A 14421-nucleotide genomic window follows, 5' to 3' on the forward strand; every position below is an offset into this window, starting at 1 on the left:
ATGTCAGCACATCGCTTCTTAGATAAGGAGTCCAAAACTGCTCACAATACTCCAAGTGAGTGCTTTATAAAGCCTCAACATCACATCCTTGCTTTAATATTCTACTTCTCTTGAAATTAATCTTAACATCACATTTGCCTTCCTCACCACAGATTCAACTTGCAAAATGAACCTTTAAGGAATCCTGCACAGGGATTCCCAATTCCCTTTGCACCAGAGATTTTTGAATTTTCTCCCCGTTTAGAAAATACTCTGTGCTTATATTTCTTCTACCAAAGCGTATGACCATGCACGTCCCAACATTGCATTTCATCTGTCACTCATTCTTCTAATCTGTCTAAGTCCTTTTGTACCCTCTCCACTTCCTCAAAACTACCTGCCCCTCCACCTACCTTTGTATCGTCCGCAAATTTGGCCTAAAGCCATCTCTTCCATCATCTAAATCATTGACATATAATGTAAAAAGAAGTTATCCCAACACAGTGCCCTGCGGAACACCACTAGTTGCCGACAGCCAATCAGAAAAGGCTCCCTTTATTCCCACTCTTTGCCTACTGCTTTATCCATGCTAGTATCTTTCTTTTAATACCATGGGATCTTAACTTGTTAAGCAGCCTCGTGTGTGGCACCTTCTCAAAGGCCTTCTGCAAATTCAAGTACACAACATTAACTGATTCTCCTTTGTCTCTCCTGCTTGTTATTTCTTCAAAGAATTTCAACAGATACGACAGGCAAAATTTTCCCTTATGGAAACCATGCTGACTTTGGCCTATTTTATCCTGTGCCTCCAAGTACCCCAAACTACATCCTTAACAATTGACTCCAACATCTTCCCAGCCACTGAGGTCAGACTAACTGGCCTATAATTTCCTTTCTTCTGCCTCTCTCCCCTCTTGAAGAGTGGAGTGACATTTGCAATTTTCCAGTCCTCTGGAACAATGCCAGAAGCAATTGATTCCAAAAAGATCGTTACTAATGCTTCCACAACCTCTTCAGCTACCTCTTTTAGAATCCAGGGGTGTAGACCATCTGGTCCAGGTGACTTACCTACCTTCAGACCTTACATTTTCCCAAGAACCTTCTCCCTCGTAATAGCAACTGCATTCAATTCTGCACCTGACATTATTGAACTTCTGGCATACTGCTAGTGTCTTCCAAGGTGAAGTCTGATGCAAAATACTTATTCAGCTCATCCACCATCTCCTTGTCCCCCATTATGAACTCTCCAGCATCATTTTCCAGTGGTCCAATATCCACTCTGACCTCTCTTACATTTGTCTTCCATCTTTTCCTTCTTTATTACATTTTTAGTTGCCTTCAGTTTGTTTTGAAAAGCTTCCCAATCCTCTAACTTCCCACTAATTTTTGTTCTCTTTGGTTTTTATGCTGGCTTCTAGTGTCAGCTAAAGCTGTGCCATTCTGCCTTTAGAATACTTCTTCCTCTTTGTATGTATCTGCACCTTCCAAATTGCTTCCAGAAATTCCAGCCATTGTTGCTCTGCCGTTATCTCTACTAGTGTTCCTGTGTTCCTTTCCAATCAATTTTGGCAGACTCCTTTCTCATGCCCCTGTAATTATTTTTACCCCTACTGACCCCACACTCTTCACCAGTCAGGGTGAGCAGCTCCATATACAATATCCAGGAGCAGTCCCACCTCAGCCCACCGATCCACCACAGATCAGACCAGAATGGTGTTGAGATGGAAATGTTTCAGGGGCTGAACCAGCTCACTAACTCCACCCCCACTCCAACCACCTATCCTTCACCTCCTGCCATGTCTACAGTTCCCACACTGGCCTCAGAACCCACACAACCTGAGTGGGCACAAGCTCTCCTTCATCTGGTGGGAGAGCCAAGGTGAAGGGATCTCCAAGGTCAAGTCTTCCTGACAGTGTCATCTTCACACATTAACTGCCATGGTCGAACACCAACAGGGGCAGCTTCCCTCCATCTTCTGTACATGACTCAATTATTATTCTCAAAGTAAGTTATGCTTTTCCACTTTAAATCACCCTGCCTCTCCTGCACACCTCACTGCCCCAACCCACTCCCCTCACTGCCCTTCCTGATCCCTCACTATTGCTTCCCCACCCCCTCACGGACTTCACCCCACTCACTGACCCCACACTACCAGTCTCCCTGCCCCGATGCTGCGGCCGGCTCCGCTGCACGTGCATGGGATGCACTCTGAGTGCAGAATACGTGAGATGCTGAGCACCAGGGATCAAGGCAAATTCTGACCCACGGGGTGACGGTGCTGGTCGCAGAACCAGAAGTGGCCTGGGAGGGGAGACACGGCCGTGCCCGAGGAACCAGGACCTGCCCCTCGTTGCTCTCAGAAGCTGCCTGAGTCGACACAGGAGGGTAGCAGGTGCTGAGACATCAGAAACAAGAAGGAGTGGGAGACAGCAGCTGACCCGAGGCCCACCTGCTGTTACAATTCTACCTGCTTATATGGGAAAGGTCCCGGGAATGCTCTCGGTACTCACACGGATGGCCGAAGCCGGTGATCCTGGAGCACTGCCTGTCTGCTTGGAGGAGACGGTCCCCATCGAAGCCTGGAGCTGCTGTGGTGTGAGTGCAGGGAGAGCATTGTGAGGACAGAGAGAAGCAGCAGCACACAGCCAGTATTCCAACAAAACTGAACAGACCTTACTTTTAGCCTTTTTAAAAACAGACAAGATGTACTTCTCCTCATTTAGGTTTCTTTACAGATTTATTCTGCTTTGCCGCTGAGCATCAGCCTATACTCAGTATCATTGTGGGCCCAGGACCAGAAAACTTAATTAGCAGTCCCCAGGACCCTGAGCAACGTAGTCCTTATCCCACTGACCGCAGCATAGGGAAAGGACAAAGAAAGAGCAAGAACTGCAGTTAACAGGTCCTCTGCGTCCCTTACCCCTCTTGCCAAGTCCCACTGTTTGGTATTGATGGAGATAGGGTCATAGAAAAGTACAGCACAGAAACAGGTCCTTCGGCCCATCTAGTCCATGCCAAACCATTTAAACTGCCTATGCCCTTTGACCAGGACCCTACTCTTCCCATAAGTATTGTCAAAACCAGCGCCTACTGATGACCAGACGGAGAAGTGATAAATATTATATCAGCCTGGGTCCCTGATATGATTAACATTCATAAAGGAACTTCCCTTTAACCGCAAACACAAGGAAATCTGCAGATGCTGGAAATTCAAGCATCCCTTTAACCGTTCAGCTCTTTAACCAACTGGCACAATCCTAATCACTGCAATTTCACAGCACTTCGATCACTTTATACTGAAATGGACTTCCTTTTTTAAAACAAGTTTTTTTTGGGATAAAGAAAGTGTATGATTTTTGTTTACTTTTTGTTTTCTTTGTAAATGCTGCTTACATGATGCAACGTGCCTGCAAAACTGCAGCAAGTAAGCTTTTCATTGCACCTGTGCATGCATGCACTTGTGCATGTGACAATGAACTTGACTTTGCCATTCATGCAAGTGTCTCAGTGTTTAAATAGACCCTGCCGGTGGGCGGCTATGTTTACATGGATCCAGACCAGCGTGTATTAGTTTTAACATGGGTCCCTGTAGGTGTGTGCCCCTGCTGGCTTGTGTCCGTGTTCATACGGGTCCAGGCTGATGTGTGTTAGTTTTAACATGGGTCCCTCCAGACATGTGTCCCTGTCGGCATGTGTCTGTGTTAATACGGGTCCAGGCCAGTGTGTGTTAGTTTTAACATGGGTCCCTCCAGACATGTATCCCTGCCAACAAATGTCCGTGTTCAATGGATCTAGGCTGGTGTGCGTTAGTTTTAACATGGGTCCCTCCTGGCACGTGTCCGTGTTCATACGGGTCCAGGCTGGTATCTGTTAGTTTTTTAAAAAAAATTCAGGTCCCAGTCAGTGTGCATCTGGTTACCCAGTTTCCCGCTGGTGTGTCAGTATTTACACAGGTCCCCATGGCATATTCCTGTGTTTACACAGGTCTCCCCCAGTGCGTGCACTGTTTCATGTGGGTCCCCAGCACGCATCTGCATTTACACTGGGCCTACCCCCTTCAGACAGACGACACCCCAGCACAGTGTTAAACTGTCACTTATGTGGGTTTCAACCAGCCAAGTAACAAATTGCTTCTGGAGATACTGAGCTGTGTGAGGATGGTTGGATGAAAAGAGCCCACCTCCTCAGCCGAGGTTTCACAAAAACACAGAGTAAAACAAGGCAGAAGAATCTAAACTCCCTGTCCTGAGTATTTCACAACCGCAAGCCCACAAAGTTCGCAGAAACATACCTTTTGCATGTTGCCTGTAACAGGTTGTCTGTCGAGCCTGCAGAGAGAGAATGGGATCATCAGGAATGATACTTTCACAGATTATGACACATCCGCTTGTGTCTGCTGAGTCACCTCTCTGCACTGGGCTCTGCCACTCCTTTTCAAACCACCAGAATTATTGTGACTTAAAGATAAAATTAAAATATTGAAAAAGGCTGTTGCCAGTGTCAAGGGAGAAAGTATTAACATTGAAAATTCTGCACATACCAGTGTCAGGTTAGATGATCAAAATCAGTGCATTCTCATAGCCCCATCTTCCTGCTTCATTCTGCGCTCAACAATTCCTTCCTCCCTGTGGGTGCAAACACAGCTTTAACCTCCACTTTCTTGTCAATATCTGACCACATTTCGCCCACGTGCTCTGCTAGTCTTTCAAGTTAAGGGTGAGGCTGACAGGAGTAGGGTGCCTTGGATGATGACTATTGATCCTCAGGGTAAGGAAGGAGAAAAGGATCAGGTACAGGCAGCTGGGACCAAGACAATCCCTTGGGGAGTAGAAGGGATGAAGTGCATTTTAGAAGGAAACCGGGAGGCCAAAAAGAGAATACTGGAATATTGTTGGCAACGTTCCCCCTAAAGTGTGCTCGTGCACACACATCTACTATTGCACAAAAGAATTCAAACTGTGCACAAAAGGTTGTCACCCTCTGCTTCATTGGCATGTTAAGTATATTTCATGATCATACATAATCTCATTTCCTTTACAATGTGGAGTTTGCAATGAATTGTCTGCAGATTTTGGAACTAGCTTTTTTATACTGTTTTTATTGAAGAAATTACGCAGTGCACACACGTTGCTGTCACTGGGCAAAAAATGGTGCAGCGCAAGATTTTTTTTGCACACACTGGTCGTTACAAACCAGAGGCAGCCTTGTTTGCAGATAAGGTAAAGGAAAATTATGAGTTTCTATAAGTCCATTAAGAGCAAAGGGGTAAATAGGAGGAGAATAATCCTCTTAAGGAACAGTTTGGGCATTTAGGTGTGCAGCCAAATGAAGTGGGCAGGGTCTTAAGTGAATACTTCTTGTCTGTATTTACCATGGAGAAAGTCATGGAAGCTAGGGGACTCAGGGCAGAGAGCAGGGATGTCCTTAAACTCATCAACTTTATGAAACTGGTGACATTGGCAGTACTGAGGTGGATAAATCCCCAAGGTCTGACCCAAGTGTATCCTAGGACACTGTAGGGTACAAAGGAAGAAATGGCTGCCTCCCTGTGAGAGGTTTTTGTATCTTCCTTGGCCATGGGTGAGATATCAAAAGACTGTGGTGGGGGGGGGGGGGGGTTGCTAATGTTGAGCCTTTATTTAAGAAGTTTTGCCAAGGAACTACAGGCCAGTGAGCATAACATCAGTAATGGGAAAGATTCTGAGAGACAGGGTCCACCTGTATTTGGGAAGGCTACCAGGATAGCCAATGAATTTGTCAACAGGAATTAGTGTCTCACGAATATTTCTCACATTGAATCTCGAGAGTTTTTTTGAAGAGGTGACCAAAAGAATTGACGAGGGCAGGATGGTAGCTGTTGTCTACATGGACTTGTGCAAGCTCTTTAACGAGATCCCACATGCTGGACTGGTCTAGAAGGTGAGGTCACATGAGATCCAGGGTGAGCTTGCTAAGTAAATATAAATATTTATATTTCGTTCAATTGGTTCGGTGGATGGAGTCAGAGGATGATGGGAGAAGAGAGTTTTTTTCAGATTGGAGGCCTGTGACCAATGATGTACCTCAGGGATCACTGTTGAGGACCCTGTTGTGTGTCATCTATTTAAAGGATCTGGATAAAAATTACTTGGCATGTTTAGTAAGTTTGTGGATGACACCAAAAATGGTGTGGTGGGCAGCAAAGAATGTTGTCTGAGGCCACAACAAGATCTAGATGAATAGGGAAAGTGGGAAAAGGGATAGCAGATGGAATTCAACTCAGACAAGTGTAAAAGGTAAAGTAGGGGAGGACATGCGCAGTGAATGGTGGACCTGGGGAGTGTTGTAGAACAGAAAGACTTAAGCAAGAAGGTATATAATTCCTTGAAATTGGTGACAGGGTGGAGTGATTTCTGGATGTGACGATGTGTTCTATTTCTAGTTCCAGTTCTGTTGGCTCTTTTATTGTTACTACTACTGGGGGGCAATTTTTGAGTCAGGTGGCCCGCAGGTAATGAACACTGAGCTGAACTGTACTGAAATATGCCTTTTGGGTTTTAGATTCTGTGTTTTTGATTTTTTTTTGTTGCCGTTTGCATGAACGCATGTGGGGGGTGGTTGATGTTTCTCTTTGATCGGGTTGGTTCCATGGTTCTTTGTTCCTTGTCTGTCTGTGGGAAGACGAATCCCTGGGTCGTACGCTGCATACACACTTCATTAATAAAAGTACTTTGAACTTTCAAAGAAAGCATTCGGCATGTTGTGTTGAGACACCATGTTACAGTTGTACAGGATGTCTGGTCGTCCTACAGTAGGATGACATTGAGTTAGAGAGGACTCAGAAAAGACTCACAAAAATGTTTATTCTCACTGGGTTTATTCTCACTGGAGTGTAGGAGGCTGAGGGGTGACTAACTGAGTTTCTAAAATTATGGTGGACATAGTAGATAGTAATAGTCTTTTTCCCAGGGTGGCAGCATACAAGACCAGAGGGCATAGGTTTAACACGAGAAGGGAAAGATTTAAAAGGGACCTAAGGGGTTAAGTTTTTGACACAGAGGACAGAAGGACTGAGCTACCAGAGGCACATACAGCCACATACAAGAACAACATCTTTAATCATGTTCACGAATGGGAAAAACTGCACACGGACAGCCCCAAGCCCGGCTGCAAAAGGAGGAGGGTTGGGCATGGTGCTAGCTACCCCATCTCATAGAAACCGAGTGTTACAGGAATACTAGCAGAGGCTCCAAAGAGGAAGGATCTTCTCCTAGAAATCGTGTGAGGTCAGGTGGTAATAGTGGAAGTCACAGGGCTGGTCTGCTGTCGGTGGCCTACACCCCAGTAGGAGTGATGGGCTTAAGGAGAGGAGAGAGGAAGTATAGATGGGAAAGGTTTAGAGGTATATGGGCCATATACAGGCTAATGGGACTAGCTCAGTCAGTATGGAGCAGATGGGCCAAAGGGCTGTGGAAGGTCATTTTGTCTTAGGCACAGAAACAGGCCCTTCAGGCCACCTGCCCACCATTAGATGCCTAGCCTCCTCTGCCTTGGCAAATGAGTTACTTGTACAGACACTCCATCCACGCTGCCTTCACCACCCCAGGCATCCCAGTCCAAACCCCCACCACCTTCACAGAGAAAATATTCCCCTTCAGTACCACTCTCAACCTTTCACCTTCAACCTCTGCCCTCTTGTCCAAGACATCCCCACTGCAGCAAAAGGATTATTCCTATCTACCCTACTTATCCCTCTCATAACTTTGTATTTCTCTATTCCTTATACTAATCCAATTTGCTAGCCTCCTTATTTCAGGTTTCGTTTCACTCTTGCTTTAAAAAGACCATTATTAACTCGGTACCCAAGAAAAATCAGATAACGTGCTTTAATGACTACCGCCCAGTGGCTCTGACATGTACTATCATGAAGTGCTTTGATCATGACGCACTTTAATTCTAGCCTTCCAGACAACCACAACACACTCCAATTTGCCTATTGCCAAAATAGGTCTACAGTGGACACCATCTCCCCGGCCCTGCATTCATCTCCGGAGCATCTGGACAGTAAAGACATCTACATCGGATGCTGTGGGCAAGAAAGCTCACTAACATCTCTTCTTCCTCAGCTGACTAAAGGTATGTGGCATGTCCCCATCGATCCTTACCAATTCACCATAGAAAGCATCCTAACTGAATGCTTAACTACTTGGTATGGCAACTGCTCTGCACGTGACCACAAGGAACGACGAACTGTGGACACAGCTCAGCAGATTGCAGGCATCAGCCCCCACTTTAGGGACTCTACCTACACTTCTCACTTCCTCGTTAATGTAACCAGCACAATCAAAGACCCCCCACCCACTCTGGACCTTGTCTTCTCCCCTCTCCCATTGGGCAGAAGATAAAAAAGCCAGGCTCAAGGACAACTTCTATCCCACTATTATCCGACACTTGACTGGACCCCTTGTACAATAAGATGGACTCCCGGCGTCACAATCTACATTCTCACCTTCCACTATATCACTCTCCCTGCACTGCACTTTTTCCAGTGGCTTTTACACTTGATTCAGCATTGGTAAATTGTTTTACCTTGTTCAATACACCGTGTAACGAACTGAACAAGGTGCAAGACTTTCACTGTATCTTGGTACAAATGACAAAAATACCTTGAATTGTCAATCGCGACCCAGAGGCAGCAATCACACCTGGGTAAGGAGCTGCTACTACACCAGAGGCACCAGCTAGTCCAGACAGAGTGTTACATTACGGGAGGGGCAGTATCGAGGGAGGGGCGGTACTGAGGGAACGTCGCACTGGGGGAGGGGCAGTACTGAGGGAGGGCTGTGTCGTACAGTGGGTTGGCCAGTGTTGAGGGAGCTTTGCACTGAGCCAGACTGAGGGATGGGTGATATTGAGGAAGTGCCACACTGGGGCAGTGGTTTTATTGAGGGAGAGTCACAGTGGGAGGAATAGTTCTGAGGGAGCCTCACACTGTGGGAGGGAAGGTACTGAGGGAGCATTGCACTGTGGGAGGGACAGTACGGAGAGAGGGTCACACTGTGGGAGGGCTGGGTCTGAGGGAGCATTGCACTGTGGGAGGGGTGGTACTGACGGAGTTAATAAGAACAATGTGATTCACCAGGATGTTGCCTGGGACTGGAGAGGCTGAGTGGGATCTGACAGAGACACAGAAAGTTATGAGAGACTAAAGTAGATAGTAAAAACCTTTTTCCTATGGCAGAGGTATCTAATACTTGAGAACATAGGTTTAGGGGGAAGAGAAAGGTTTAGAGAGGATCTGACAGATTTTTTTTTGGGTTACAATCTGGAACACACCGCCTGAAGACTCTCACATTAAATAGGGAGCATCTCGGTGAGTATATGAATGGCCGTGGTAGACAGGGCTACAGACCACGTGCCAGGAGATGGGATGAGTAGACAGGTGGGTAGCTGATGGTCTCTGATGGATTGTTTCTTTGCTGCGTGTCCTCACAACCTGTGCGGTGACCTCTCACACCCACCAGCCATGACAGTCGCCCGACCACACCTCAGTGCTGTGGGGGTTCAAATCGCAAAGTCACAGAGGTGACGGACACATCCCACTTATGAGTAGGTAAAGCCCACTAGTTAACTCAGCAGCTGCCAGCCATGACCGAGACGTGGTGCTCTGCCGGAAGAAACAGAAGTAGCTGAAGTGCTAGATGAGACTGGACAAAGGGGAGTCACAGAGGCAGGGAAAGGAGAGCTGAAGGTAAAGCCATCCAGCACAACCATCAATATGGAGCACAGCCAAAGGGCCTGGAGTGAGGGGCCTCTGTATTGAGAACTATCCTGTCTGAAAGTACCTCGCTATTCCGAGAGCTGCTTTGGGAACGATTCACGTGACAGATAAATATTGCCCTTTGGTTATAGCTTTGCAACACGCTTTAATTATTAAACACACTTAGAAAACAGCAGCCTGGGGCCCCCAGTTGTGTGTGCCAGTCACACTGTATTGTGCTGATCGACTGGACTCTAACACAGGATTTGATAGCCCATTGTTCATCCCTCTCTTTGGCTGGGGGCATTTTGCTGACATCAGTTAATTTTTGCTGACACACTCTCTCGTTAATTCTCAACCTAAACCAGTAGAAATACTTTCTTTCCACATCTCAACAGTTCAAAACCAGTGTTGCAGAATGTTAGGGAACAATAATTTATTGTTATTAAACACCTAGAATACAGAACAAAGGCCGAGCATGCAGTGATGGAAGGGAAATCATGTTGAACAGGTCAATTGCAGTCAACAAACTCAAGAGTGACTGGAAGGTAAACAAAGGGAACCAGTGGATGGGATGTGTTTAGAAAAGGCTTTTGACATGAATCTACACAGATTAGTCAACAAGCTTAATGCTGCCACACAAGTCACCACTCGAGGAAGTCCTCAGTCAGCTTGATCCCCACTCTATATCAATGATCTGAGGGCACCAATACTGTCAATACAAAACTAGGTGGGATTACGGGAAGGTGAATGGAAAAAGGGGATATGGAAAATCTAAATCAGTGGGCAAGTCGATATGTGGAAGAATGTGAGGTCGCCTACATTGGTAAACAAGACGGTATTGCAGGTTAATTCTTAAATGATGACAGATTCAGGAATTCTGATGTTCAGCGAGACCTTGATCACAGCTCACAGACCATGCAGGTGCACAAGTTCAGGAAGCTAAATTGTAAATTGTCTCTCTTACCAGAGGATTTGAGTGCAATCATTGCTTGATTTATGGCGGAGGGGTTTTCCTGGAAAATAGTTGCTCAGTGAAACTTTGAAATTGAAGTATCTCTGCAACTACATTCCAGCTCTTTCAGCGCAGAGAATTCCCACACACAGGGGTGTGGCTGAGTAGTCAGTATAACAAAACATATCTTCATGACTTAGAACACAGAACATAGAAAACTACAGCACAGTACGGGCCCTCCAACATACGCTGACCTAGGATGAATCTAACCCTTCCCTCCTTTCTCCTATCACCCATGTGCCTATCCAAGACTCTTATGTCTCCTAACGCATCTGCCACCAGCCCATGGCAGTGCATTCCACACATACCACTCTCTGTGTAAAAAATGTACCACAGATATCTCCCCCATACTTCCTTCCAATCACTTTCAAATGATACCCCTTCATACTAGCCATTTCCACTCTGGGGAAATAAAATCTCTGACCTGTGCTTCTTATCGAACTGTACACCTGTATCAAGTCACCTTCTTTGCTCCAGAGAGAAAAGCCCTAGATCACTCAACCTATCCTCATAAGACATGATCTCTGAACAAGCAGCATCCTGGTGAATCTCCTCTGCACCTTCTACAAAGCTTCTGCAACCTGAGGCAACCAGAATGTAACACAAGTGTGGTCTAACCAGGGTTTTACAGAGCTGCAGCATTACCTCGTGGCTCTTGAACTCAATCCCCTGTCTAACAAAGGCCAAGACACATATGCCTTCTTAACCACCTTTGAAGGCACATTCCCAAACGGGTCAATGGCTTTGCAGCACAAAGTGTAAACATCAGGCATTCTTGCATTGAGGAGCACGGTGGAGGAATGCAATGGGTGGACAACTCAGTGACTTGGGTTCAGTCCTGACCTCAGGTGCTCAGGTGTGTGTTTGTGGGGGGGGGGGGGGGGATTTCCTCATGGTGACCACATGGTGTTTTCTCAAGGGACTATGGCTTCCTCAAACAGCCCATGGAAGTGTGTATTGGTACATTAAATGGCTACTAGTTGTCACTAGTGTGCAGACAGGTGGTGGAATCTGGCAGAGTTAATGGGTGCATGAGGAGAAAAAATGAATTAGGAATAAGTTTGGTGTTAAAATGGTAGCCTGATGGTCAGTGGAGACTCAGTTAGTTGAAGGGTCCATTTCAGCACTTCATCTGCCCGACTGTAAGTAAATATGTTTTACTGCAATAACACAAGGCCTTGGCAAGATTAGTCCTGCATCATCATATGCAAAACTTGTCTCCCTAACTAAATGACATTCATGCAAAGGAGGGAGTGAATGAGGGCATGGTAGAGTGAGCGGCAAAGTGGGGCAAGATTCAATCAGCTGGGTCTCTGCTCTTTGAAGCTTAGGAACCTCGTCAACACAAAATTCTTACAGTATATGACAGCCTCCAGTCAGGATGTTTCTCTTGACTGAGCAGTCTATAACCAGAGGTCACAGTTTGAGAATAAGGGCCAGTCATTCGGGACTTAAATTTGAGTCTGAGCAAAATTCTGAGCAGAAATATCTTCACTTAGAATGTGAAATTACAGCTCCAGCAACTCTGTCAAATCACTCAAAGTCACCTCGCATTTCTCAAACACGCAGAATTTAGGCTCAACCTGCACAATTCTTCCTCACAAGACTATCCCTTCATCCCAGAGAAACCTTGTGAACTTTTCTGCATTTCATCCAAGAACACAGAACAGAAACAGGCCCTTCAGCCCATGGTGAGCATGATACCAACTTAAACTAAACCCTTCCACCCACACACAATCCATATTCCTCCATCCCCTTCATATTCGTGCCCCTAAATAAAAGCGTCTTGGACATCACAATCTGGTGTGCTTCCATTATCGCCCCAGGCAGCAAATTTCAGGCACCTACCACTTTCTGTGTTAAAAACTCACCCCACTCATGCATTTTAAACTTTCCCCTTCTCACCTTAATGCCCTCTGGTATTCAACCCTTGGGAGGAAAATATTGGATGTTTACTCTATCTATGCATCTCATAATCATATAAACTTTTATTAGGGTCTCCTTTCAGTCTCCAGAGAAAACAACCCATTTACAGTACATGCCCTCTAAACCAGGCAGTATTCTCTCCTTAGCCCCCACATCCTACCTGTAATGTAACTGCATATAGTACTCCCAGTTTTATATAGCTGCATTGGCAAGCACTCTATACCCCTTCTTTACCAGTCTATCTCCATGCAGGGAGGTATGGACTAAGGAAAAGGAACTGTGAATTCTTTCCCTTTTGGGTCTGTCTAAACCACAACTGACCAAATGATGCTAAAGAGAAAAAACAGGGATGGGAATGGTATTAATTAGCCTACTCTTTCAAAGAACTGTGCTGTAAATGGCTGTGATCATTCTGAGGCCCAGTCTCGGGGTCAGCAGGACAGCCAAACGTGGGGCTCCTAGACAGTTTTTAATAACCATTCAATAATCAGAAACATGCATAGTTTATAGATACTTACAGTTTACGTCCCCTTCTTTAGATTGATTTGTTGCTAACTTTATACACCAACAGTACTGACCTCCTTGCAATACTGGCTCGTCATCTCAAATACGCAAATAAGTGACATTGAGAAGTCACGTATGCTACAGACGTCAATCCATGGGGGAAAAAAAAGGTTACTGCATTAAAATTATTCTGTTAGTAACTTGTACGAGGAATCCCCACCCTTACGAAGGGCCTTATCTGAGAAAAACAAGGCTGCCTCCACCCTGGGCCTGCTGCTCCCATCACCATAGCAACAGCACTCTCAGAGACCTGCATCTGCACGAGGATCTCGCTCACAGCCTGCAGCTTCCTGGGGGACCTGCAATCAGTAGGAACCTCTCCTCTCGCCACAAACAGTTCACCCAAATCAGCTGAAAGCATGTGTGATTGCTAAACAGACAAAACAGCGTCAATCAGAACCTGTATCACTGCGTGCATCCCAGGAGCTGTGACCAAACCTCACGTCCAGCGGCACAGACTAGCGGGACCACTTTTCCCCCATCCAGACACAGCTGTCTGCTGCGACTGGCTGGTTTCTACTTCAGCTGCCTCGAACGGCAAGTGCGCAGTGCCCGACGGAGCAAGGTGGGATGGCTGGAGGTCTCCCTAGGCGTGCACTGAAACAGCTGTGCATTCCTGGCAGCTCAAAGCCTCCAGCACTTTCATTTTTGATCTCCAGTGCTGACAGGTGGAGCGTGCTTTTGTTAGCAGCTCGATGACAAAATCTACAAGCCAGTCAGTTAACACTTCCCAGCCTACAGCGGTCACATAACTGGAAGATTAATTCCAAGATCTGCTCTAGGCCGAGGTGCAGATTCAAACTTCTCCACTGTAGCTGTGGAATTTAAATTCAATCACTTCATTATTAATTTATTAATTTGTTTAAAGCAGCATCTTAAGTGATTTGAGAACCCACTGACAGCCTCTGTGGTCTGGCTGATCTTTAATTGCTACATAAGATGCCCCAGCACAAATTTCCATATCCTTCTATGGAAAGGTGAAAAGGAAGTTACCAGGGGTGGGCGTCAAAATGCTCATTCAAAGGCATTTCTTTTAAAGGATCAAAGATCAGAATTGTAGGGCATCGGCATCTTTGCAGCAATTAAATCTGGGGTCTTGAACGTTTGCAGAACTGGAGGAAATTTCCCAGTGATGGGGATTTACTCAGGACACAGTGTAGATCAGTTACCCAAGAGATAATGTAGACAGATAGGCAC

General features: G+C 45.9%; 1 protein-coding gene across 8 annotated transcripts in view; it reads right to left on the minus strand.

Moving 5' to 3' along the window:
• dmtn (dematin actin binding protein) overlaps window positions 1-14421 on the minus strand; it is a 77662-nt gene that overhangs the window by 43770 nt on the left and 19471 nt on the right. For 4 of the 8 annotated variants that reach the window (XM_073056816.1, XM_073056781.1, XM_073056755.1 and 1 more), the window contains exons 2-4: window positions 4521-4605; window positions 4272-4308; window positions 2491-2568 (exon numbers count right to left, since the gene is read on the minus strand). In XM_073056816.1, coding sequence (XP_072912917.1) covers window positions 2491-2568; window positions 4272-4280 — 87 coding nt within the window. In that variant the 5' untranslated portion in view covers window positions 4281-4308; window positions 4521-4605. Of the gene's footprint in view, window positions 1-2490; window positions 2569-4271; window positions 4309-4520; window positions 4606-8625; window positions 8723-13178; window positions 13398-13624; window positions 13861-14421 lie in introns of those variants that run through there. The other 4 variants (XM_073056771.1, XM_073056763.1, XM_073056787.1 and 1 more) reach the window with 4 other exon arrangements.

The sequence above is a fragment of the Hemitrygon akajei genome, chromosome 1, assembly GCF_048418815.1.
Source record: "Hemitrygon akajei chromosome 1, sHemAka1.3, whole genome shotgun sequence".
In the NCBI taxonomy this organism is placed as follows: Eukaryota; Metazoa; Chordata; class Chondrichthyes; order Myliobatiformes; family Dasyatidae; genus Hemitrygon; species Hemitrygon akajei.